At 37.3% G+C, this 25,209-nt stretch overlaps 1 protein-coding gene and 1 long non-coding RNA gene across 2 annotated transcripts; one reads left to right on the forward strand and one right to left on the reverse strand.

Annotated features, from left to right (window-relative positions):
• Positions 1-505: 505 nt before the first annotated feature.
• Positions 506-24,462, reverse strand: MAB21L4 (mab-21 like 4). The gene is made up of 5 exons (XM_014065948.2): positions 23,838-24,462; positions 14,008-14,221; positions 8,032-8,185; positions 4,730-5,086; positions 506-2,144 (listed from the first exon to the last, which is right to left on the reverse strand). The coding sequence occupies exons 1-5, from the start codon at positions 24,451-24,453 to the stop codon at positions 2,052-2,054; spliced, it is 1,434 nt and encodes a 477-aa protein (XP_013921423.2). The 5' UTR covers positions 24,454-24,462; the 3' UTR covers positions 506-2,051.
• LOC148043610 (uncharacterized) lies at positions 19,889-23,920 on the forward strand. Its single transcript, XR_015698025.1, has 3 exons — positions 19,889-21,740; positions 22,459-22,503; positions 23,802-23,920. It is a non-coding gene; the product is annotated as an uncharacterized LOC148043610 (long non-coding RNA).
• Positions 24,463-25,209: the final 747 nt, after the last annotated feature.

Below are 25,209 nucleotides of genomic sequence, written 5' to 3' on the forward strand. Positions count from 1 at the left end.
AAATAAAAATTGTATAATGACTTTGAGCAGCTATGAACCCACCTGTTGAGTGTAGGCTAGAAGTGTCAGTGCGACTTGCTTTTCTGTGTATATATGTTTGAGAGAAGGAGAAAACTTAGATAAAATTCTACAGAGTCTATGACTTCAATAATGGATCTGGAATTTTTGATGTTTTGTTTGTTGCTATGGTCTCAGAGAAGTCTTAAATCTCTCAGTGTGTTGGACTCCAACTGCTTAACCACTAGTCTCCATGTATTCTTCTATGGTCAGTTGGGCTAGAAAATGGATGAAGGCTGTGGGAAAATGAGATTTTAAGTGAAAGATTTTGAGAATTGGTACCTGTGCATTTTTAAACAGCATTTGTGGATAATTATTGATACATTATATAATATATTGGCAGCATCCATTACATTTTCACTGCTTCCTTCATATCTAATCTTAATAATGTGTTAAACCTGGATCTTGTTTACAAAAAAAACCCCTCAATTGAAACACAAAAGACAAGTTATATATATTATGTATTGTATTGAAATTATCTTGGTGCCATTAGTAAATGATATATTTACAGTGTGTGATCAGAATAAAACTGAGCCATAAACTGGGAAAAAATAATTATTGTATGATACCAAAGTCAGATAACAAGTTTTCATATAGAATTGTATTACATTATTAGTTTTCTCACATATATGAATTAACACACACAAAATGGAATTAAAAATAACGACTAAATGGCAGCGCCATAAACATACAGTATATATCTTTAGGTACAATCACATAAAAAGATACGCTATGATTTTGTTACTTCATAAATTCTTCCTTTGCAGAAAGAATACAGATACATTATATGGCTGCAATTAACATTACATAGGATCTAGCATTGCTTTGTAAGTGTATATTCTTCACAAAATATCACATTCTACAATGCAAATGGCAGCCGTTTTGGCTCCAAGGGCTGTATGGGAAAAAGAGGTTTAGCTCTAGATTAATATCCAGGTTTTCACAGATGTATGTATGTGTAAGAATAGAATAGAACAGAATAGAATAGTTGGAAGGGACCTGGGAGGTCGTCTAGTCCAACCCCCTGCTCCGGCAGGAAATCCTATACCATTTCAGCCAAATGGTTGTCCAATCTCTTCTTTAAAATGTCCAGTGTTGCAGCATACACAACCTCTGGAGGCAAGTTGTTCCATTGATTAACTTCTAATTCTAGGTTGCTTCCCCTTGATTGGTTTACATCCATTGCTTCTTGTCCTGCCTTCAGGTGCTTTGGGGGAATAGGTTGACTCCTTTTTTGTGGCAACCCCTTAGATATTGTGCAGTTTTTAATTCATAGATGTACTACCAATCATTATCAGTAAGGGGGGCAAGTGAGCAAAGAACTGCTGAAATTCCTACTAAAGCAATGGATGACCAGAGTTTCTTATACTATGTTTTTCATCAGGTTTTCAGCCTTTAGAAATCTGCAATAACATACCGTAATGTCCAATAAATCCTGAGCTTCTGAAAAAGCTATAAAAAATACTTCACATCCTTTTTAAAAAAACATTTCCTGTATTCATTCTGAACTTTGGAATTTCCTAAAGAGACTCAGAATATCTTAATATTTTCTTCTAATATAGTAGCATACTATCAAGGAATATATCTGTCATGGTGAATGAGGAACAGAATGAAGACTGTGAGAGCTCTAGACAAAAATATTAATTTTACATTACAGTAATTCGATTAATAGGATTATTCTGCATGTATATAATTATGATTGCTGTCACATTCACAATTACTATTTGGTAGCAACTTTTGGAAGACAGTATATGGACAGAGAATCACCATATATTTTACTTACTTTATAAAAAAACAGTAGTTACAAATTGGACCATCATTCTTAGTAATGAAATTGAATTCAACAAGTGCTACATTTATATACTGAAGAATGTCATGCTATATGTGCTTTATTTTCTTGAGCAAGAAACCCCAAAAATCAGAATTGAAGCTTGATCACAAGAAATAAGCTAAATATAAAGCATGTTCAAAAATTCATCCAGGCACAAGAATTTTCAACTCTCATTTTGGACCATTTTCTTAATCTTTGACAAGATGCTTGACATAGCAGAGATCCGTTGTGGGTCTTTAACTTGGTTCACCTGAAACTAGAAAACAAAAATATCAAACTATATCAAATAACATATCCATTACTTTAGAACTGGCTTTTAAGAAAATATTCAGATCCAACAGTTGCCAGGGTAAGGAAACTGACAGGTTAAGGAAAGCAGTACCATGTGGTATTGCAAGTCTTGGTCTCTTTGTGTTCTGTGGTGTCACAAGCACATCCTAAAAGGGCAAAGCATGCAATATAACACCATGACACTACTATTCTCATTCTCACAAAAAAATCCCCTGCGCACTGCTGTATCACTTATTCTATAATTAAAGGTAAAGGTTTCCTTCACACATAAGTGCTAGTCATTCCCGACTCTAGGGGGCGGTGCTCATCTCCTTTTCAAAGCTGAAGACCAGCGCTGTCCGAAGATGTCTCCATGGTCATGTGGCCAGCATGACTAAACACCAAAGGTACACGGAACGCTGTTATCTTCCCACCGAAGGTGGTTCCTATTTTTCTACTTGCATTTTTTACATGCTTTCAAACTGCTTGGTTGGCAGAAGCTGGGACAAGTAACGGGCGTTCACTCCATTATGCGCCACTAGGGATTCAAACCGCCAAACTGCCGACCTTTCTGATCGACAAGCTCAGCGTCTTAGCCGCTGAGCTATCCGTCCCTAGTATTCCATAATTAGGATGGGTTCAATTTGAATGGTTAATTTGTCAATAATTGTTTCCCACAATGGTTGGCAGTCATGTTGGTATTGTGGACACAATTTACAAAAAAATATTGCTGACTACATCCTTAATAAATGGTTTTGTAGTTGCTCTTTCTCAGACTACCTCAAGACTACCTTCTTGCATAAAAACCTTGCTGGAGTTGCACAACTTACCACTGTGACAGTTTATACAGTATTATACATCACACCCTGAGGCTGGTATTCTAGATTCTATTGGGATGATGCTCCCTAAAGTTTTTGTTCCCACACCCACGTTGGTTTATATTTGTCCTCAGTCTTATTAGGCATTACTGTATTGTCATATCAAAAACACTGCTATATGTTTTGCCTGTTCTGTTTTATTTTCTTTTGAGTAGACCTCGGGCTTTGACTGTTTATTTAACAGAGAATGTGCCCTCAACTGAGTCAGTCATGGCTGCCTGTAAATCTTTAATAACCTCTTAGCAGTGATGTTCAATAGCATATAATCTATACTCTCTGCATAATGCTTGATATATAAAATATTACTGATTTCTCTGTGGGAAGTACTGCTTGTCTTTCTTTGAGCAATCTACTTTTCTGCTGTAAGGTTTGTTTCTTTTTCTTTAGTAAATTTTTCTTTAGTAAATTTACCAGTTCAAAGGCTAAAACAGTACAGCAGTTGTCTTAAAAACAATGAAGTAATAACCCAAGGAAACAAAAGTAGCATATTTTTTTTACTAACATGGCATATTTATGCCAAAGAATTGGGGGGGGGGGGGACGGACTTAGGGCTGGGTAGAAGCCCAATGAAAAACAGGTAAGATTGTTCTATTAAGAACAATAGGCCCAGAACAAAGGAATTAAACCAAATTAAAATGCAACTGGGAAATATTTAACAAAATAAAATAAAAACAATAAAATAAATGACATTGCATTTTTAAATGAAATAATAACAAATTTAATCCCAACACTCTGGGTTTGTGGCTTGCAATGAGTGCCGTACAAGTTTGCCATCTCCATTTAACTGCAGCAGCAAGGATTGCTTGGCACTGTCAACAGTGCAGAATGAGCAGGACCATCCTGTGACAGGTATTCTTTCTTAGTTGATGCTGCAGCAACAATAAGCGACTTTACTGTCGAGGTTAAATTGAGGTGGTGATATTATGCCTCCCACTCGTGACTTGTGGCGGGCAGACATCCTTGCACTTGTAGCCGACCTGCTCCAGATATCCCGCGCACAAAGGAGTACTTCCCTCCAAAACAGGTTGAATTAATTTCTTTCTACCCTTCAAAAAAGGCTGTTTCCCATCAGGCTAATCCCTCCCTCCCAGACAGGTTGAATCTGTAAACTACCCAAAGTCGTTTAGATAGTGAGCTAGGTGGTGTCTAAATTGATAAATAAATAAACATGAATGTCTCTTCGGAAATTATCTCTAACTCTCAGGGCTCCTCACTTGTAAACACAAATGTATTATTGCTTTTGATTAAAGTTTTATCACAGGAGATTTAAACTCAGCAGAGACCTTTATTGGAGAATATAATCAAGGCGAGTGCTGAAATAATACCGAGTAATTAAGCTGTAGAATGCCCCATTAAAAAGAAAAATGTCCATATATTTATAGAATGCAAAGTAAGGACTTAGCTCAGCCATCAATGAATGCTAACAATGCATTGTAGTTGTAGTAAAAATTGCATAAATGAAGATGCATAAGCCTTCCCTTCTATTTAAACTTCACATGTCTAACCATCTTGAAGAAATGTAAGCAGAAAATTCATATATGTATATGTAATTAAATGGTTACATGTAAAAGTACATTAATAAATATTTGAATGATTATACTAGGGAATCCACAGAAAAGTCACAAGATCTTACAGACAGACCTGGAAAAAGATCAAATTATAAATTTTAAACCTTGCATTTATAATTAATTACCTTGCTAAGCAGCATATCAAAAAAGGCAGTATCCCAGTAGTCTCTGTTTTCAGCTGGGAGATGAAGTAAAGCTTTGAGACCATTATCCTTCTGATGGTATTCCTTGCCTTCTCTTTGGGCAAAATGAAACTTTAGGAAATATTTAGGACTTATGGCAAAGCTTTCCACTTTGGGATACAAGGCAGTTAGGTAGAGACTATCATTCTTGAACAGATTTTGCTCTGGGTATAAAAAATGGGGAAGATCTTTGGTCACCAAGCAGCAGAGTAAGATCACCAGCAGACGATATACTGATCCTTCCAGACTCAGCCAATCTTCAGAGGAAGGGAAAAAATGAGTAGCCCACAGCAATATCATCTAGGAGGAAGTAGGAATAATTACTAAAGGCAGTGCAAAAAAGCCTTTCAAAGATATGTAAAACCAAACATATTATTATTGTTCATTATACATTGAACAATATATTGGTCTCTGTTCTGGTAAATAATTAATGCATATTTAAAAAATTGGGAAAAATCAACTTTTCCCCAACTTTGGGGACACCAAAAGTAGCTTACTTGTACAGGTAGTCCTTGACTTACGACCACAATTGAGCCCAATATTTCTGTTAAGTGAAGCATTTAAGTGAGTTTTGCCCCTTTTTATGAGCTTTCTTGCCTCAGTCGTTAAGTGAATTACTGCAGTTGATAAGTTAGTAACCCAATTGTTAAGTGAATCTGCCTTCTCCATTGACTTTGCTTGTTGGAAGGCTGCAAAAGGTGATCTCATGGAACACTGGAACTATGATAAATATGAATCAGTTGCCAAGCATCTGAATTTTAACCATGGGGAGGTTGCAAAGGTTATAACTATGAAAAAGGATCATAAGTCACTTTTTTCAGTGCTGTTGTAACTTTGAACAGTCACTAAACGAACTGTTGTAAGTTGAGGACTACCTATAGTCTTGAAACCTTTGGTCCTTATTAAACATTTAAAGTACAGCTTACTATAAGAAACTGAATAGATCTTTTGAGCTTAATTTTGATAATAATAGATGGATCACTGACTTTGAGCCTGTCTTATCTATGTTTCTTAGTGAAATACATGGGAAATTCCATGAGAGGGCATATTGACTTAGGGTTAGGTCTCCATTAATTTAAAGAGTAAAATTGACATTGCCAACAAATTTATAATGCGTCAGTACATTTAGGAAGATGCTGACTTTTTGAGCCCACCTTACCTCCTGGTTAAAATACAGCAGTGGCCAACATTGTGGAAATCTTTTGGGGAAAGTGTGTTTTTGAAGTTTAATGGCTAATAATACCACTTTTTTTTTAGTAGTACCATAACATTATATATCAATGGAAAGATAATTTAATCAAGAATGTAATCCAATAAAGTTTGTTCTATTATCTGTATTCTATGAAAAGGTATAGTCAAATATAGCCAGCAATAAAACCCAGTTAATAGAAGCAATCATTCAATCTTGGTTTCACATTATAACAGCTGTAGAACTAAAAGACTTGGTTCACTCCATGGGAAGACATTGTACGGCCATAATTCATGCTAAAGGTTACTCAACTAAGTATTAACTGACATGGTGATAATTTTCGTATATATCATTTTTTCTATGGTGATAATTTTTGTATATCTTATTTTTTTCTACATGTTTCACTTTTCTTCTTTATAACTGCTGTTCTAATAGCAAATCCTTCATAAAAGTTATTGCATTACATTCTTGATTAAATTATATTTCCACTGATATATAATTTTATGGTACTACTCAAAAGAAAAGTGGTGTTATTAGCCATCAAACCTCAAAAATTCTGTACCCTTTTTCCAAAAGGTTTCTACAATTTTGGCCACTACTGTACATTGGAAATTCACAATGTGGGGCAGTTTCACTTAGGGTTAGGTCTCCATGAATTTGGACAACAAAATAGATATTACCAATGGATTTGTAGCATGTTGTATACATAGGAGGGTGCTGATTTTTTGAGCTTCCTTATCTACATTTCCTTATAAAATATATAAGAAAATACCATTGGGGGACAAATTCAGTTAGGATTAGCATTATGTCTCCATGAATTCAGAGTAAAGTGGACATCGCCAACAGATATGTAGTGCATCAATATGCTTAGGAGGGTGCTGATATCTATATTTCCTGGTAAAATACACGGTAAAATTACATTGGGTAGCAAATCTCTTAGAGTTAGGGTTAGGTATACACAAATTCAGAGAGCAAAATGGGCATCACTATAAGATTCATACTGTGTTTGGGCCCTGGTTTTTTGAGCCTGCTTAATTTACATTTCCCAGTAAAATACATATGCCACACAGCAAAGTTTTTGTTTGAGCTACTAGATATTATTTTGGGGAGTGTAGTAGAGTTCCCTTGGTTAATGGTGTAGGGAACAGTGCACTGAAGTATGTTGCTTCTTTGATGTTTCCTAAGCTTTTAAAGTTGCAATTAAAAAGAAAATGCAGGTATTGGAAGTTTAAAAAGCCATTCACAAAGTTAAGGCAAGATAAGCTTAATAAATTATTGTCCAATTAATAACCGAATTCATAAACAAAGCTGAATAAGAACAAACAATAAATCTTACTTCAGTTCATTCTAAAATTGGCCTCATTTCTCGAAAGAACATATAACTAGCTAAAATCAAAAGGTGTAATAATTAAGCTACATTGCTTGTGAGTTGCATGGCACAGACCCAGATTTTTGTAAAACACGTTCTACTACTCCATCTTTTATGCAGTGGTAAGGAATGGATCACATCCAAAACATGAAATTCTAACTGCCCAAGCAGCATTTGATATTCTGCTAAGTTCGTAAAAACTCTAGCCCTACACTGAGTGAAAGAAAATATTCAGAATATTTCAGAGTTGCTCCCACTTATGGATTTGCAATCATGTTTAATTTTCACAATATTCAGCAATTGGTGTAAGCCATATTTAATCTTTGTTCAATTACTATATGAAGCACAGGGAGATAAGTGGGATGCACTAGTCCTGATCTCCAGTACTCTGTTGTGTTCCATAGTAGCCCCCTTTGCCAATCAGACATTAGAGAAGATACTGTACCTACAAAGAGAAGCTTTCTTATTTTCTGCCTATACTTAACTACTTTCCCTACCTCCTCTCCATAAAGATGCTGACTAAAGGCTTCCTTTAATTCAGAAAATTAAAGCCCAATCTGTCAGGAGCCTTCAGGAATGAAGGGAGGGGCATTTGATCATTCTCCATTATTCTGTGTTAAACTATTAATAGCTATACATCTGAACCAAAATTAAGTTTTGCACTCCTGGAAAAAAAATCCCACCAACCTTCAAGTGTTGAAATGTGAGCCCCTTTTCCTCTCCTTTCTCTCTCCAATACTCATGGTTGATTTGGTCAAGAAGGCAGAGACTGTCCAGGCGATATCCCTTTAGGGTGCTTACAATTTGAAGAAGTTTCAAGATGGGACGATTGGTGGAGTACCTAAGAAGAAAAATATGCAACTGGAAGTTGGCACTTTATTTCAGACTTTAGTCTGCTTCCCTGTAGGATTCATTCATCCACAATTCATATTAATATCCATGCTAAGAATTACTGGAGAAGTCAACATGCATATTAGATTTTCAAACTGATTTCTTCAGAATATGGCTACCTAAAACAAGATGACTCTCCACTTACTAACATTTCAACTAGCAAAGTAATGTTGTGGCCCACCAGCGGCCAGCAGAGTTGGCAGCGGATTTGGACAGTGAGGAGGTTGGGGAGGAAGATGGGCCAGTCCTGGAGTCTGGGGAATGTTCTGATGAGGGCTCGGTGTTGGAGGCAGAGAGGGAGCCAGGGTCATATGCCAGTTATCAGCTGCCTTCAGAGTCAGACATCAGTGAGACAGACGAACAGCTGGAGCCTGTTCCCAGTGTGCGCATGTGCAGAGTTGCCAGAGGAAGAGAACAGCTAAAGAACGGGTCAACTTGGGAGCAAAGCCAGAGGGGACAATGAATGTCTTCTCCCAGAGGAAATAAAAGAGGAGCAAAAGGGGAGTAGAGTTTGCAGGAGACAATTAGTTCGCTTAATTGATTCGTGACTCTGCGAGACTCCTTGCCAAGTTTTGCAAATATCAGCCTGGCAGCTCTCCAAGTCAAATAAGGTCTGTGACTGTAAATCCTGCCTTGAAAGACTTTGTTGGATGTGAATGAGAAGTAAGTAAGTAAGATCTTTATTACGGTCAAAGACCAGCAATATACATTTGTCTTTACACTATATTAAAAATACTAACATTAAAATATAATTAAAAGTATTTAAATTAAAAGTGGATAATAACATTATGGTCCAAAGATTGTTAAAGATATGTCCAGATAATTGGTACAAGATGGTACTATACTGTAGCCAATTTTTTTCTTATGGACATTGCAGCAGCACAGAACTTTGCCACTGCATGCGTGGTAACCGGGTTAGTGTCCTGGAGGAGAAAGCCTAGATAAAAATTGTCTGCTCTCCCTGGCAATCTCTCTAATAAGGGAAGAATATATGCAGACCTGTATAGCTCTCAGTGTAATAGTACATGTGAATTATCTTCCACTTCTCCTTTACCACATACACAGACCCGTTCTGCTATAGGTGTTCTCTTATACCTGCCCTGGAGGAGTGCTGAAGGAAGAATGTTAAATCTGGCTCTGAAGAAAGCTATTCTTTGTTTTGGAGAGATCAGGTCATTTAGATATCTTGCCGATTCCCACACACCCTGTTTGATTCTGTCCCTACTGTGGAAAGGCAACCTATTTAGTTCTTCTTGGAACTCCATGTCCCTCATTCTATTGATTACTACTTGCTTTGCTTGCTCAAAGCCTCGGGACATTAATAATAATGGTGAAAGCCTATAAGAGCCTAGCTTGTGATCAATTGCTTGTTTCCAGGGGGAAGGGAAATTGTCAGTCAACACTAGTGGGGACAGTCCCTCTGGAAAGAAATGCATTTTAAACCAATAAATGACCATCATCTTCCAGGCTCTTACTTGAATTTGAAGCATGCCTGTCTCAATTCTTAACTGGGCATTTGGAGTTCCATTGGGAGCAGCTAAGATGGCTCGCAGGAATTTTGTTTGAATGGTTTCTAACAAGTCTCTCTTTGCAAGGATTCCTGTTTGTGCCCCGTAAAGAATTTGTGCCAATGTTTTGGCCTCAAAAAGTTTTAAGGCAGCAGGTACTAACTGACCTCCACCTGTATAAAAGAAATGTTTGATTGCATTTGAGGACCTAATGGCTACTTGCAATGTGTGATCCAGGTGAGCCTTCCATGTCCCTAGCGAGTGGAAAACCACACCAAGGTATCTCAATGTTCTAACCTGTTCCAAACTATATCCTTCTATTTGCCAGGAGTATTGGCTTGGTCTTTTGGCAAAAACTAAATTTTTTGATTTATCGAAGTTAAGGACCAGCTTGTTTTGCCTGCAATAGCCGAGTGTTGCCCTAATTGCTCTCTTCAGTCCTATGGGGGTTTGTGAACCCCCATATAAGAGAATTAGCATATAAGAGAATTAGCACTTTGCGTTGTGCTAGGTTAGGAGGATGGAAATCAGGGTTCTGTAAAAGAAAATGAGAAGAAGTCACAGTAAATTAATAAAAGGGTTTTTTGTCAGGATAAGGAGTTTGCTTCATGCTCTTGAGAAGCCTCGGTCAGAATAGGAAATGAAATACTAAGAATTACATTATTATTGAATATCCAGAGAGGTAAGGACTTCCTAGTTCTGTTTTAAAGGACCTAGGGACTGTGGAGACTATTGACAGCTTTTGGGATTCTAAATGAGGATGCATTGTTTCTAAGCTGAAATAAATGACAAAGATCAGTTCACAAAAATCAGTTCCTTGCACAGTTTCCACATTCTAAACTATACAGATTTCTCTGCCAACAACATTAAAACATTCTTGTACATATTTGGCAATCAAAATATGATATATGTTTCCTCTTAGGGAAGAAAGTGTTTATGTATATGTGCATATGTATCTAGAGTCCAACATGTTTCTGTTTCATAATGCATTGGTTTATGCTCTCAGATCTGAGGGTAACTATTTGCACTAACAGGTGAATAGAATTCCACATATATACTATGGAACACATAGGCATGACAAGGATGGGTAGTCAGATTCAGTAACATTTCCCTGTCACATACCAGTGCTATCATTTTATATGCTATTTTTGTTGCAAGAATGTAGCTATTTCAGTCATTCCTTCATTTGCAGATATGTTACAAGTAAAATCAGCCCATAGTTATGATTAGCATATCTCTAGCCTTCCTTGTTTTGTTATCATGTTCTTGATAATTGCATGCAAACAAGACTTCCCCACCTATTGTGCACTACACATCAGTTCTGGCCGGATCAAATAGGTTTCTTCTTTGCTTCTGAGGATTCCTTATTTATATACCAAACAGGGATAATTATTTTGTAAAATAAAACATATTATATGTAATAGAAAGGCTGAGAGAGAAAAAAATTTATACCAATACTAAATGCAGCTGTCTTACGCTAATGACCTTGAAGGATCTGCCTTTAAATATTTGCAAAGAGCTACCATAAATAATCCCAGTATAAAAGCAGTCAATTGTTAAATTCATTTTTACTATGGTTAGAACATGGGCCAGAATGACAACTCTCTGATAGAATAGTATATTAGATTACCCCTAAAATCTAAACAATTGCCAATCATAAGGCCACACTTGGAATACTGCATCCAGTTTTGGTCCCCACACTATAAAAAAAAAGATGTTGAAACTCTTCAAAGAGTTCCGAGAAGAGCAATAAAGATGATTAGGGGACTGGAGAATGAAACATATAAAGAATGGTTGCTAGAATTGAGTATTTCTAGTTTGATGAAAAAAAGGACTAGCAGTGATAGCAGTGTTCTCGGGCTGCTACAAAGAAGAGGGAGTCAAGATATTCTCCAAAGCACCTGAGGGCAGGACAAGAAACAATGAGTGGGAACTAATCAAGGAGAGAAGCAACCTAGAACTAAAGAGAAATTTCCTGACAGTTAGAACAATTAATCAGTGGAACAACTTGCCTCCAGAATTTGTAAATGCTCCAATACTGGAAGTTTTTAAGAAGAGATTGGATAACCATTTATCTAAAATGGTATAGGGCTTCCTGCTTAAGTAGGGGTTGGACTAGAAGACCTCCAAGGTCCCTTCCAACTACTCTATTCTATTTTATTCATATACCAAAGCCAATTGCTATATAGAAAATAAGTCCTAGTAGAAGAAGCAGTGCAGTTTGTTACTGATGCATCAGTATCTTATCTTCCTACCCAGGAGGAGGACCTTTTCCAAGCTTCACCTGGTATGTCGGTGGCTTTCTCAGATTAGGATGCTGTTACAACAGCAACTCAGTTTCCCACCGCTTCATATTTAGACTACTATAACACACTTTACAAGGTGGTTCCTTTGTAGACAACTTGGAAGCTGCAGTTGATTCATATTAACTATAGTTCAACTGCTGATGGCAGGGTATCAGAGTCATATTGCTGAACCTATGTTGAGATCACTACACTGGTTACCAATATACCAATACAACCAACGTGTTAGTATTGATGTTTAAAGCCATATATGGCTTTGTACCTATGAATCTGCAGAATTGTATTTTGGCCAAAATGAGTTTGCCCTCTGTGTTCATATTGGGAAGTACTGCTTTATGTCCCACCAAAAAGGGGTCATAAATGATAATCCTGTGATCATGGAGAGCCTGCAACCATCTTAAGTACAATGTCTGGTTATTAGTACCACTCATTCATAATACCATCATATGTTTAAATGGTTGCTCGATGAGTGGTCATTAAGTGAGGACCACCTGTACAGGCATGTGGGAATAAATACAAATTTTGGTCTGTTTTTAGTACTCAGAAGCCCATGTGTGTAGCTAAAACTATTTTTAAGTACTCTGTCCCTGGAATAAATACATAGATATGATTGCCAAGACATTTATTTATTTTTAAATTTATATATATGGAATGCCATGAAGCAAGCAAGACACACAAAGTGGAGAAACTGTGTGAGTTAAGCTTCCATTTTGGGACTGATCAAATTACCAGAGAATTTGGAGCTCAGATGGCAGTAAAAATGAGTCCCATAGAACAATCAGAACCTGATGAGAATTCTGCACCCTGCACAAGTATTTACAATCTCTGCATGCTTTTGTGAAGAACACATCAATTACTGACAGCACCAGATTATATGTAATCTATTCCGGATGCCAACCTCTTTGAGTTCTACCTATAGAGATTTTATGAATAGTTATAATAGTACATATCATGCCTAAACAAGTTGCTTAAGAAAACCGCAGCAATATTTTGCTTGACAGCTTTAAACTATAAACATTAAACAAAGTTTTAGCTAGCCTCTTTAGATAACTCTTTGACATTGTACTGTTTGTTGCTTATATCAACTGTGGAAAGTGCACAGGTGAAAATTTTTGGTGGCCAGCTACCATACTTAATATTCTTGGAGGGTATGAAAACTGCAGTGGTAGAAGGAGCACCTCAGAGATACGTATAAATGGGATAGGATGTTAACTTTTCCTCTGAATTTTAAAGGTTTTTGAATAATTTATTTTAAACTTATAGGTATAAAATATTTACTGTGTTTCCTATCTCAAAATGATATATTTCCCTTCCTCTGATTTTTGACATTTTATTATAAGAGGGCTCCAAGGGGCTAGAAAGCACAGGTCTAGAGAGACATGTAACCTTGAAACCTGGTTACTCTAGGACAGTATCATATAATTTTGGACAAAATGTTCTATTCCAAACTCTATTCTTAGATCATTTACATTTGAGCAACCCTGATATACTGTATGGAACTAATGCTTTACCTCTTCATTAGGGGATTTATATTATGTACCAAGAAGGAACAAACATTTTCCCATAGGTAAAGAAGCCTTGTATTATATAAAGCTAATTTTCCCATATAAATTTTTGATATGTAAATTCCATGCTGCTGGGAATTTTGACTGCCAGGGAAGGCTACCTAGCCTGTATATTTTTTTCTCAGAAATCTTCAGATTCACATGAAGAATACAGGATACATCCACTGCATACATACTTGCATTTACAAAGAAGCACTTCGTGAACTTGGTGTAAAAATATGATAATATATTGGTAGGTATGAATTGGAATCAAGAAGCCATACATATGATTTATCTTTTTCCTTCCTTTACACTAAACCATAGAAATCTTCTTAGAAGTGCATCTGGGATAAGATTTTTATGTTAAAAGTCGGGCCTTTTCCCATAAGGCAGCTTTCACAACAGCGTTAGTTTTACCTCCAGTGATGGTAACTGGCAGGAATGAAAACAGCTTCTTGAGTGACTTTGCTCAGACTGCCTTTTGGGAAACCTCTTTCTTGCCAGTTGTTCGGAGCATCCTGCTTTCTCCTCATTACTGGGATAATGTTGAAGCAGATCGTTTTCCAGTCACTGGACACCAACAAAGGCAGCTGCATCCCATCCTCATTTAACCTCTCAGCACTAAGTTCACCTGATTTAAGAGGGAAAAAACACAGTGGAAGTCAAAGGAATATAGCAAAGTAATTGTCAACTTCAGCCTCTTTAGGTCCCGGGTCTTAGCATCTTTCACAAATAATGCTTGTGTCCTAAAGCACAAACAGGAAGCAATGCAAACCCCTAATATCAATGAAAAATGGCATGATATGCAGCTTACATCACAAAGAGGATAATATTATAGGATTCCACTTATGAAGAGTTAAGTATAACTTGTGTACAATAAATCAAAACCAATATAATATAATACAATCGCAGAGTTGGAAGGGACCTTGGAGGTCTTCTAGTCCAACCCCCTGCCTATGCAGGAAGCCCTATACCGTTTCAGACAAATGGCTCTCCAACATCTTCTTAAAGACTTCCAGTGTTGGGGCATTTACTACCTCCGGAGACAAGCTGTTCCACTGATTAATTGTTCTAACTGTCAGGAAATTTCTCCTAAGTTGCTTCTCTCCTTGATTAGTTTCCACCCATTGCTTCTTGTTTTACCCTCAGGTGTCTTGGAGAATAGTTTGACTCCCTCTTCTTTGTGGCAACCCCTGAGATATTGGAACACTGCTATCATGTCTCCCCTAGTCCTTCTTTTCATTAAACTAGACATACCCAGTTCCTGCAACCGTTCTTCATATGTTTTAGTCTCCAGTTCCCTAATATGAATTAGTTTTTTATGTTTGCAGGGTGACTTAATACAAGGGTTTCTAACCCCCGGTCCATGGACCAGAACCAGGTTGTGGCATGCCAGAAACAGCCATGCAAACAAGCGAAGCCCCATCTGTGGAGAGCAGACAGCATGCTCTCTCCATGAAACTGGTCCCTGGGGCCCAAAAGGCTGGGGGCCTCTGACTTAATAGTAAACCCCTGCCAGTAAAGTGACTCTCCATATTATCTAACTAGATGAAGTACAGTTAGTTCTTGACTCGAAACAGTTTGTTTAGTGACTATTCAAAGTTACAACAGCACTGAAAAAGTGACTTATGACTGTTTTTCATGTTACAACAATTGCAGCCTCTCCATGGCCACGTGTTCAAAATTCAGACATTTGGCAACTGAATCATATTTATGACGGTTGCAGTGTCCTGGGGTCACGTGGTCACCTTTTGTGACCTACTGACAAGCAAAGTCAATGGGGAAGCCAGATTCACTTAACAACCGGGTTACTAACTTAATTGCAGTGATTCCCTTAAGGTTGCCAAATGGGGCAAAACTCACTTAACAAATGTCTCCTAACACCTAGCAACAAAAAGTTTGGGCTCAACTGTGGTCCTAAGTCAAGGACTACCTGTACTTATTGTCAATAATTGTTGGGACTCTCCTATTCTTTAAAAAGAATTCATACTGATTTGTCTGAATCAGACACTGTATGTTAAAACTGATTGCATATTTTAGCAATTTTGAATCCTAGCCTGCCTTCCCTCAATTTTTCTATAAAACTTAGTAAAATAATTTACCCCACCAGCTCCTGAGAGGATTGTAATGTGTAATTCCAATTAAAAGATGTCAAGTCAGGTCATCTCCCAAGATATAGTCCAGTGTTTCTCAACCTTGGCCACTTGAAGATTTCTGGAGTTCAACTCCCAGAATTCCCCAGCCAGCGTTCGCTGGCTGGGGAATTCTGGGAGTTGAAGTCGAGACATCTTCAAGTGGCCAACGTTGGGAAACACTGATATAGTCCATGACAAAGAAAAAAGTAGAACAAATAAATTTGACTGGCAGGAGTAAGGATGGATCTGGGGGCCAGGGCTATATGTCTCCTGAAAATAACTCCCTGTGTGGGGCACAGGTTAGGAATAATTTGTGGGCCAGGGTAGGCAGGTATTAATGAGATATTGATACTTTGTAGAAATAACAATCTCTACTAAAACAATATTGAGTTATTTAACAAAAGTCCATTTTCCCCCTTTATTTCTAGGTAAATCAAGTGCCTGTGCCAGGGGTCAGCAAACCTAAACACTGAAAGAGCCACAAATGTCCTAACCAGAAGCCCCCCATTCAATTCTGAAGCCGACCGGAAGTCCAATTCCCCCACCATAGAGTCTCCTCCTAGCACAGCGTTCTTGTTCCTCTACCTGTCCTAACCGAAAGCCCTATCAATTGTGGAGCCAACCGGTGACAGGGAGTTGCAGCAGAGGGATGAAAGAGCCACATGCAGCTCCAGAGCCACAGTTTGCTGATCTCTGGTCTATGCTATGTATATCTTTCCCACGTTCCACCCAGTTACATTTTATTAGAATTTCTAAAGCAGAAATAGGTTTAGTGGTGGCAACAGAACAAAGAGATAATAAAGAAAAAGACCTCCATAACCAGGAAGACAGGTGACACGCCCTTCTTGCCTATCTGTCACTACCCATACTTCAAAGTTTTCTCACACCTAAACAAAGAAAATTAAAGTAGGGAGAATAAACTATAAAAATTTGACATGATTGCGACAACAGTAAGGCCAATACATAAAAGCTGTTTTAAGGAGAAAATTGTAAGAACCCAGCCTTGCAAGTAATACTGTAGCAGTTAATTCTGCAATAATAGTTAAATGAAAGTATGCCAATGGTTTTTCTCATCTTGCGCAATAGTTTATTTTAACAGGACTGAAATAGCTTATGATGGCTTTCTGTGTATCAGAATTCTAGAAATGGACACATGGATTTATATCTTTGGGTCTCTGGCACTAATTCTTTCATTCCTGCCCAAGTTTCGAAATTTTAAAAAAATTACCTTTCAGTTGTTTTTGCTTCAAGGAAACATTCTCCTGATACAGGAACACAATTCCCATCACCCCAGATAACTCTGCTCTACCTGATAGTGATTGGAATTACAGTCCATTCATCTAGAGCAGGGGCACCCACCTTTCATACCTCAGGAACCACTAAATTCTTAATATTAAATCCTGTGGGCCAATCATATGAATTTTTAAAAAGATAAATAGTATTTAGTGCAATATAAAAATGCAAATAATTTTTCTGCGGACCACCAAAATTTTCTCATGGACCACCAGTGGTCCACAGACCACCAGTTAGTGACCACATCTAGAGCAGGGCTGTCAAACTTGTGGCCCGCAGGCCAGATGTATCACGCGGTGACCACACCCATACCCAGTCTAGCAAAGGGGGGAAAGTCATGATAGGTCACATGATGCCGCCGTGACAGTGCAAGTTTGACACCCCTGATCTAGAGAGTACCAAGTTTTAGAAAATTAACAAAAAAAATTAAATAGTGTTTTGAAATCAACCTAAGTATTCGCAATAGAGTTAGCAGCGGGTGTTGACAGCCCATAGGTGTTGTTCAAGTTCTTATTTGAATAACTGCTAGTTGTGGGGAAAACAACAAAGAGAATGAGCTTGGGACTTGTTCAGACCCTGACCTGTTATGCATATTCACATAATGCAAACATGTTAGTTTTTCCCCCCACATCATCTGTTTTTCAGTAATGTTTATTCCATTTGTCTTCCAAGAGCAACGTACCATTAGAAGGGTGGGGCAGAAAACAAATTTGTACTGCCTTTTTCTGCCCTATCTCTGAATCTACAATCTTCATAATCTTCTAACTGCTTTTTCTGTATAAACCTATTTTTGCCATTTTTATCAATACCACATTTAGTTTTGATTGTACAATCCAAATACCTGTGTTTTTAATAATATTTTAGAAATATATTTAACATTAATATAAATGTTTCTCCTTATCTTTAAAAGTTCAAATTATCCAAACCATTATAGTGTTAACAATTTCTAGTTTATATTGCAGGACTGCCACTCTATCCAGAGGATATCTGCATTTACAATGTTTTATTCATTTCTTATAGTGTAGTAAAACTTGAAGAAAAAATAGTGCCTGGACTACTTTATTTACTTATCTAAAATATGCTGTTAACTCTGAACAGCATGTACCTTCCCAACATTCATAAATTATTATGAGAACATTCAGCCCAGCAACTCTCCATAGCAAAGGAGCCTCGGTCTCAATCTTTTTCATTACCAACTGGAACCTATCCTTTAAAAAAGAAGACCACCGAATGGTGATCATCACTCTCAACCCTCAGAGACTATCCCAATAGATACCATGATAAATAGTGAAGGCTACTGAGATACCAGGCAATATTCAATTGGACATGTCTCCTATCTTGTTATCACCAGACTATCCATAATGTGTGTTACCTGAAATGTTTTATAATATAAATTATGTTAAATACAAAATGAATGAAGCTTATAACAGAATTTTGGCAAACTCTATTCAGTCCAAGCAATTATGCCTTAAGAGCCAAGGTGGCACAGTGGTTAGAGTGCAGTACTGCAGGCCACTTCAGCTGACTGCTAACTGCAGTTCGGCGGTTCAAATCTCACTGGCTCAAAGGTTGATTCAGCCTTCCATCCTTCCGAGGTGAGTAAAATGAGGACCCAGACTGTGGGGGCGATATGCTGACTCTGTAAACCGCTTAGAGAGGGCTATGAAGCGGTATATAAATCGAACTGCTATTGCTATGCCTTGTTTTATTTCCTTTCCGTTTAGTTTTGCACTACCCCATTGTGCTCAGTTCTCACTGGACCCATTAGGTTTCATTCTGGTTCTACTTTTTGTAAATGCTTATTCAAATCATTTAGATATTGCCTTGGATAAAATCATGGAGGATATGTGAAGTGTCATGTGCTTAGAAAAGCAAATGCCACTGTTTTCAAAATGAACAATCTAGAAAAAATAAGTATCATGGAAGATGATACATTTATCAGTAAGCTTTAACAAAATTAAACTATATATTAATTAACATATATACTATATGAGGCAGAACTACTTAGTAGTCTTCTCCACAATAAAGTAAATAAGTACATTAAAACATTGTGGTCATTACTACAAAAAAGCATAGTTTTATAAAGAATAAGTCTTGCTATATTAACATTGCAGCACATAACTTTTTAATAGGGAATGTTTCTTAGCAGAAGATGGGAATGTTACAGACACAGTAGATCTTACTGAGAACCAAATTGGTGTAGTAATTAAGGGGTTCGCCTAGCTACCAAGAAACTGTGGCCTCCCTTGAACACAAAAAATGACTGGGCTATTCTCTCTTATCCCAACCTGACTCACAGGGTTGTTGGTTGGGAAAAATAGGAGGAAAAATAGTTATGTTCACTGCCTTGAATTATATATATATGTATATTATTGGAAACCTTCCAAAGTCACACAGGTAAGATAGGTTGTATAGAAATATGACTAAGATAATAAATGTAAAAGGCAAGATTAATAGCAGCAGCATCTTGATTTCATAGTACCTCACAAAATTCTAATTAAATATGAGGTAGCATATCATGACAAATAAATATGTATTTGGTTGGAGAATTGTACTCCAAGATTGCTCATCAATGTCTCCTTATTAACTCAACAGTGATAATTGATAGCACAAGATTCTGTACCAGTTCCACGGCTTTTCATTATTTTTATTAATATCTTACAGTTATTTCATTCAAATTTTTTTTTGGATGAAATGACTTCATTTGACTTGAATGAAATCACATTTGCAGATGACACAAAATTGAATAGTGTAGCTAATGTGTTAGAAGACAAAATTCAAAGTGACTTTGACAAGGGAGAGAAATAGCTGAAATAACAGAAATAAAATTGAATAAGGACAAAAGCAAAGTACTGGCTTCTGAAACAAAAACAAATGCATGGAATAAAATGAGAAATGACTTAACATTAGTACTTGTGAAAGAATTATAGTGGATTGCAAATGAAGTCAGTGTGTGATATCACTGCCATAAAAGCAAAGGAACATTTTTTGTCAACATCACAGATATATAGTTTTTAAATTACAGAAGTAACAGTTCCACTTCTTGTTTGTTTGTTTGTGTGTGTTTGCTTTGATCAGACACTTCATTGAGTATCCAGTTATGCAGAACATACTTTAGAAACTTGAAATAGGTTCAGAGAAGAACTGTTAGAACGTCCTAAAAACTAAGTATTCTAAAGAGCTTGAAGGAACCTGGTTTGCTTAGCCTTGGGAAGAGAGCTAAAAAACATATGGCCCTCTTTAAATACTTTAAAAGTTATCATACACAAAAGAAAATCAAGACTTATGTTCCATCAGACCAGAGTGCAAAGCATGGAATGATGGATTTAAGGTATAGGATTCCAAATGAAAGATGGTGGAGGTATGCAGAATCCCAATAGTAAAACTCTTGACGGTGGTACCAGGAAACAAGAGGTGATAATCTGCTTTCATAAAATATGCGTGAATAACACAAGGAATCCCCAACTTAAGATCACAACTAAGCCGAACAAATCTGTTTCTCAGTGAGACAGATGTTAAATCAGTTTTGCCTTACTTTAGACCATTTTTGCCACTGTTATTAAGTGAATTGCTGCAGTAATTAAGTTAGTAACACAGTTATTAAGTGAATCTGGCTTCTTCATTGTCTTTGCTTGTCAGAAGATGACAAAAGCTGATCACATGACCCTAGGATACTGAAATTGTCATAAATAGGTTGTCAAGCATCTGAATTTTGATCACTTGACCATGGAGATTCTGAAATGGTCATAAGTCACTTTTTTCTGTATCATTGTAACTTCTAATCTTCACTAAACAAACTGTTGAATATCAAGGACTACCTGAACTTAAAACTGGATCAATGAATAGAGGCATAAACCTCCTGGATGTAAATAGCCTATTTCAATTCCATGACTCTGTAATCTGATCTGAAGTAAATAGAGGCCAAGTATATGTATCCCAGCCCTGTACTGGCCCTTGTGTTCTGAATATCTTTCATGTCAGTCCATGTTCAGTTTAAGCTAAAGAATTGTATTAAGGACGAACATAGCCATGAGGTTGCCCATTAACAATAAGATTCTGGATTAAATAGGAAAAATAAGTCAGCTGGTCATAGTCTGCTGAGATACACTTATTATAATTAAAATTATTATTTCACAATTTGTATGGATTTTTAAATTGTTTTCAATTTTGTATAGCCTAATTATGCACACATAAAATGATAGATTCAGATTATAGAAATCTGCATTATGTTTTGTTGTCTTTTTAGTAATGTACTTCCTCTGTTTCAGAAATAAATTAAAATCCTGCCCTGGAAGATATATATAGTATATAGGTATGTATATATTCTTCAAATAGCAAATACCTTTTCAATTCTACTGGAGTTTTATAAAAGATTTTCATTGTTTGGTGTAACAGTTACTTTTTATATTTGGTTCTTGCTGTGTTATGATTATTACTCTGCTTTTATGCTTTTTACTGTAAATTGCTCTGATTCAGTTTTAAATCATTTCCTGAATTCTTCCTGGCTTGATACAGGTACCTGAGAAAACATTGCTGTAGGGTGTAACAGCATCAAGCAGATTGGAAATCAGCAATCACATGAGGAGAAAAATGCATTCCCTTAAAAACAAGCAGAAACCAAGTTTCTTGAGCCAAGAAAAAACATATCCCAAACAAAGTATAGCATCACAATAACTAAGTAATAACTTAGCAGAACAATTTGAGACTGGATAACAACACAGTGTGAGTGTTATAAGTGTAAATGAGAGCTGTAAAAACATCTGCTAAACTTATAATTTTTAAGGAAGCCAACTAGGGCAAAGCAACATATATGCTCATTTCAAGCCCAGTGAACTCTTCTTAGATAATGCACCATAAGAAATAAGTACTACAGGACCATCCGAGTTGATTGAGCACCTGTACCTTTTCAGGCTTCAGTGGGAGCTTGAAAAAAAAAAGCTTCCAACGTTTTAAGGAATCCACCCTTTAAAGTCAGGCAGTGGTTCTTTTTTTAAGTCACATTCCTTCAATGAATAACAGAAAGGTGCCATGCCAATGTGAGGTATGAAGCACTTCTGATTAATGTTCAACGTGTAGGGCTTTGCCTTCTCCAGAAATGACTCAAGAGAAGCTCTTTGGGACTTGTGCAAACATCACTTTGCTATTCTTAAAGTAGCTGGGCTTGTTTCCAAATTTCTATATAAACCTGAAAAAATGTGGGTGCTCCCAGAATGAGCAGAAATGACATGTTCATTCTCATGAGGTGTAAAACATTTCTACTAAAATTCTAAAGCATTCTTTTAAAGCATTGTTTAGTATTTAAAGAGAAAGGCAGCTTTCATTTTTGGAATATCATACAAATAGGGCTACCAGATCTGAGCCGCAAAAATCTGAAAGAGCAATAGATATCAGCAAAAAATTAACATGTTCTTTATTCCTCTACTGTCGTCTTTTGATCTAGATTCCTACCATTCAGATCTAGCAATCTGTCAACTCTCTAACGCTGGTAAGGCCAGCAAAGAGATACCACAATAATTGTAATAATTGTATTACCTCCTTATTAACTTTGTGTGTGTGTGTGTAACCATACTCACATTATTTAACTTTATTAATTGGTTAACATTATTTATTTAACTGGTGGTGCCTGTAAGGCTCTTGTCCATACAATGAAATGAACAAACAGTTTGGGAAAACATTTAAAGCAACTGAACATAGCAGTTCAGTGACATGGCTGCTTTTACAAGAGGTCTACTCAGTTCATTCTACAGCATGGGTGTCAACCTTGCTGGCGGGCCGGATCCAGTACATGGGGGGCTTAGATCTGGCCTGCAGGTCTGGCCTGGAAATATCAAAGCACCAGCCTGTGGTGCTTCAGCCAGACAAAACAGCCATGGGGGGGGTGTCATGAGGGACCCCCGCCTGGCCCATTTTTGGCCTGGACAGCTTCTGCAACACACTGCCGGCCAAAAACAGAGGTCGGGAGAGCCGCATGCACCCTGCCTGGGCTCTATTTTCGGCCTCCATGGCCTCCTGCAACATTCTGCCAGCCAAAAATGGGTTACAGTTTGTTATAAGCTGTCATATATATAATGCCAAAGTCTCAAGTTCTAGTATCTGCCATAACACGTTCAGCATTCCTGGACAGAGCTGTTATCATAGTTTGATGTATTGTCTAATATACTTCCTAAAGAAATTTATTACTACATAATAGTTGTACAATTGCAAGATCAAGCCAGAATCTCAGTACTGGTATGTGTTTTAATCTAAGCAATGTGTTGCATTAAAGATCTACATTTAACTAGATATCCAACAAATATCACATCCAGCCTTATTAGCCGGAAGAAAGAATCACCAAGGATAAAGCCTAAGTGAATATTAAAGAAATACAAGATAAAAAAGAAAAGTGAACCTCCAAATTTAATTGCATCTCAGACAAAAGCATTTAGTTCCAAAATTCAAGATATCCCATATTATAGAAGATAATATGAAGTTCCTTTTTTCTGCATTGCAACTAGCGGTGGTATTCACTTACCTTCCCTACCGGTTCACAAAAGTGAGTTTGGATAACTGTATACCATACCCGTTTATATTGTTGTTCCTGGTTCTCCTGGTGTGTTTTATCATACACGCTTGAGGGTACAGAATAGTACAACATATGCATTGTAATTTTTTTGACATATATCCTCACAAGAATAACATGCTGCTTTGATTAATAATTTACATCTAACTTCTTGTATTCTTTCAATCCTCTCACTTTTCAAATGCTAATCCTGAATAAATATTTTTTTAAAATATTTTCAATAGCTTGCTATCGTTCTCTCTTTACCTCCGAGACAGTACCTGGCTTAATAAGGTTCTGGTGCTTGCAGTGAACAATGGCAGCAACTATCAGTTCTTTCAGGAGATGAAGAACTTTGCCTGGCACAATATGTCCCCTGGAATCGGCATCATCCACAGCACTGAACACATCTTGTTTGGTCCAATTTTCCAGATTGGTTTCTTGCTTGGGTACCCCTAAATAGCATGGCCTCGGCATCTGGCAATTCCTATGAGTAACATTCTCAGAATTACTTTGTTCATCTGTACATGGTTGCAGCAGGAGAACCTCAGCATTGACACATAAGGGAACGTCCATGGTAACTTCATCTTCTGCGGCGGAGAGGGAAAATTCCAAGGCTTCCAAGTTTCTTGAATAATCGACTATAATTCTAGGATCCATTGTCTTGACTCTTTCCAGTACAATAAACAAAATGTTTTCTGCCTTTTGAAAATGCTGCACTCTCTGATATTCACGGGACTGAATCACCTGAAGATAGCTGTGCCAGTTAGGAACCTTGTCTGCCATGATGGAAGATTGGCAGAGATGAAATTCCTCCTGTAAATCCTCTTGTTGCCCAAGGTAGCTCTGGAAGCAGACAAAACATTGGCACAGCACTGAAAAAGCCATGATATGCATAGAGGTGGGAGGGAAAGGTGTGGCCAGGAGGACTAGAGCAGGGAGGAGCAGCATACGCAGTAAAATTCCACTCATGCATTAAAAATACCCTCCCGTTTCCCTGTTTCATAGTTGATAAAGTGCCAAGTTATTTTAAAACAGTCAAACTGGTATGTTCAGATGATACATCTGAGGCATCCGGTTGTCTCAATATTATTTTCTGGTACATCAGACTTGTCCTACCCAGCTAGCCTGAAAAACTGGGTTTACTGGAATAAATCCATACAGATTAAAGTGGGGCTAATCCAGCTGTATTGACCCAGTGTTCAGTTCCCACTCAATCACAAAGCTCATCACAACAGAAGTCACCATCTCAATAGACTTTGTGGTAAAGGAAAATCGTATACATCAACTTAACTCCTGGGTTATGGGTTATGGACTAATGAAATATAAACAGGCTATCAAAGTAATACTGCCAAGGGTAATTCTCCTATGATTGTGCAATGATTGTGGTGGTCACCCACACCTTAGCGGCCTCACATTTGGACTGTTGCAATATGTTCTGCATGCAGCTTTCCTTGAAGTTGCAGTTGATCCAGAAGGTAGTAAAGCAGGTAGTTATGGACACAGCTTGTTACACCCATGTGACACAATTACTCAGCAAGCTGCACTGGCTCCCAGTAGGCTTCTGGGTGAAATTCAAGCTGCCAGTTAAAGTCCTACATGACATGGGGCTGGATTATTTGTGGGACACCTTCTCCGAAGACCATCTATCCA

This window comes from Thamnophis sirtalis, unplaced genomic scaffold (assembly GCF_051295495.1).
Source record: "Thamnophis sirtalis isolate CommonGarterSnake01/CBP01778 unplaced genomic scaffold, rThaSir2_p1.2 scaffold_11, whole genome shotgun sequence".
Taxonomy (NCBI): Eukaryota; Metazoa; Chordata; class Lepidosauria; order Squamata; family Natricidae; genus Thamnophis; species Thamnophis sirtalis.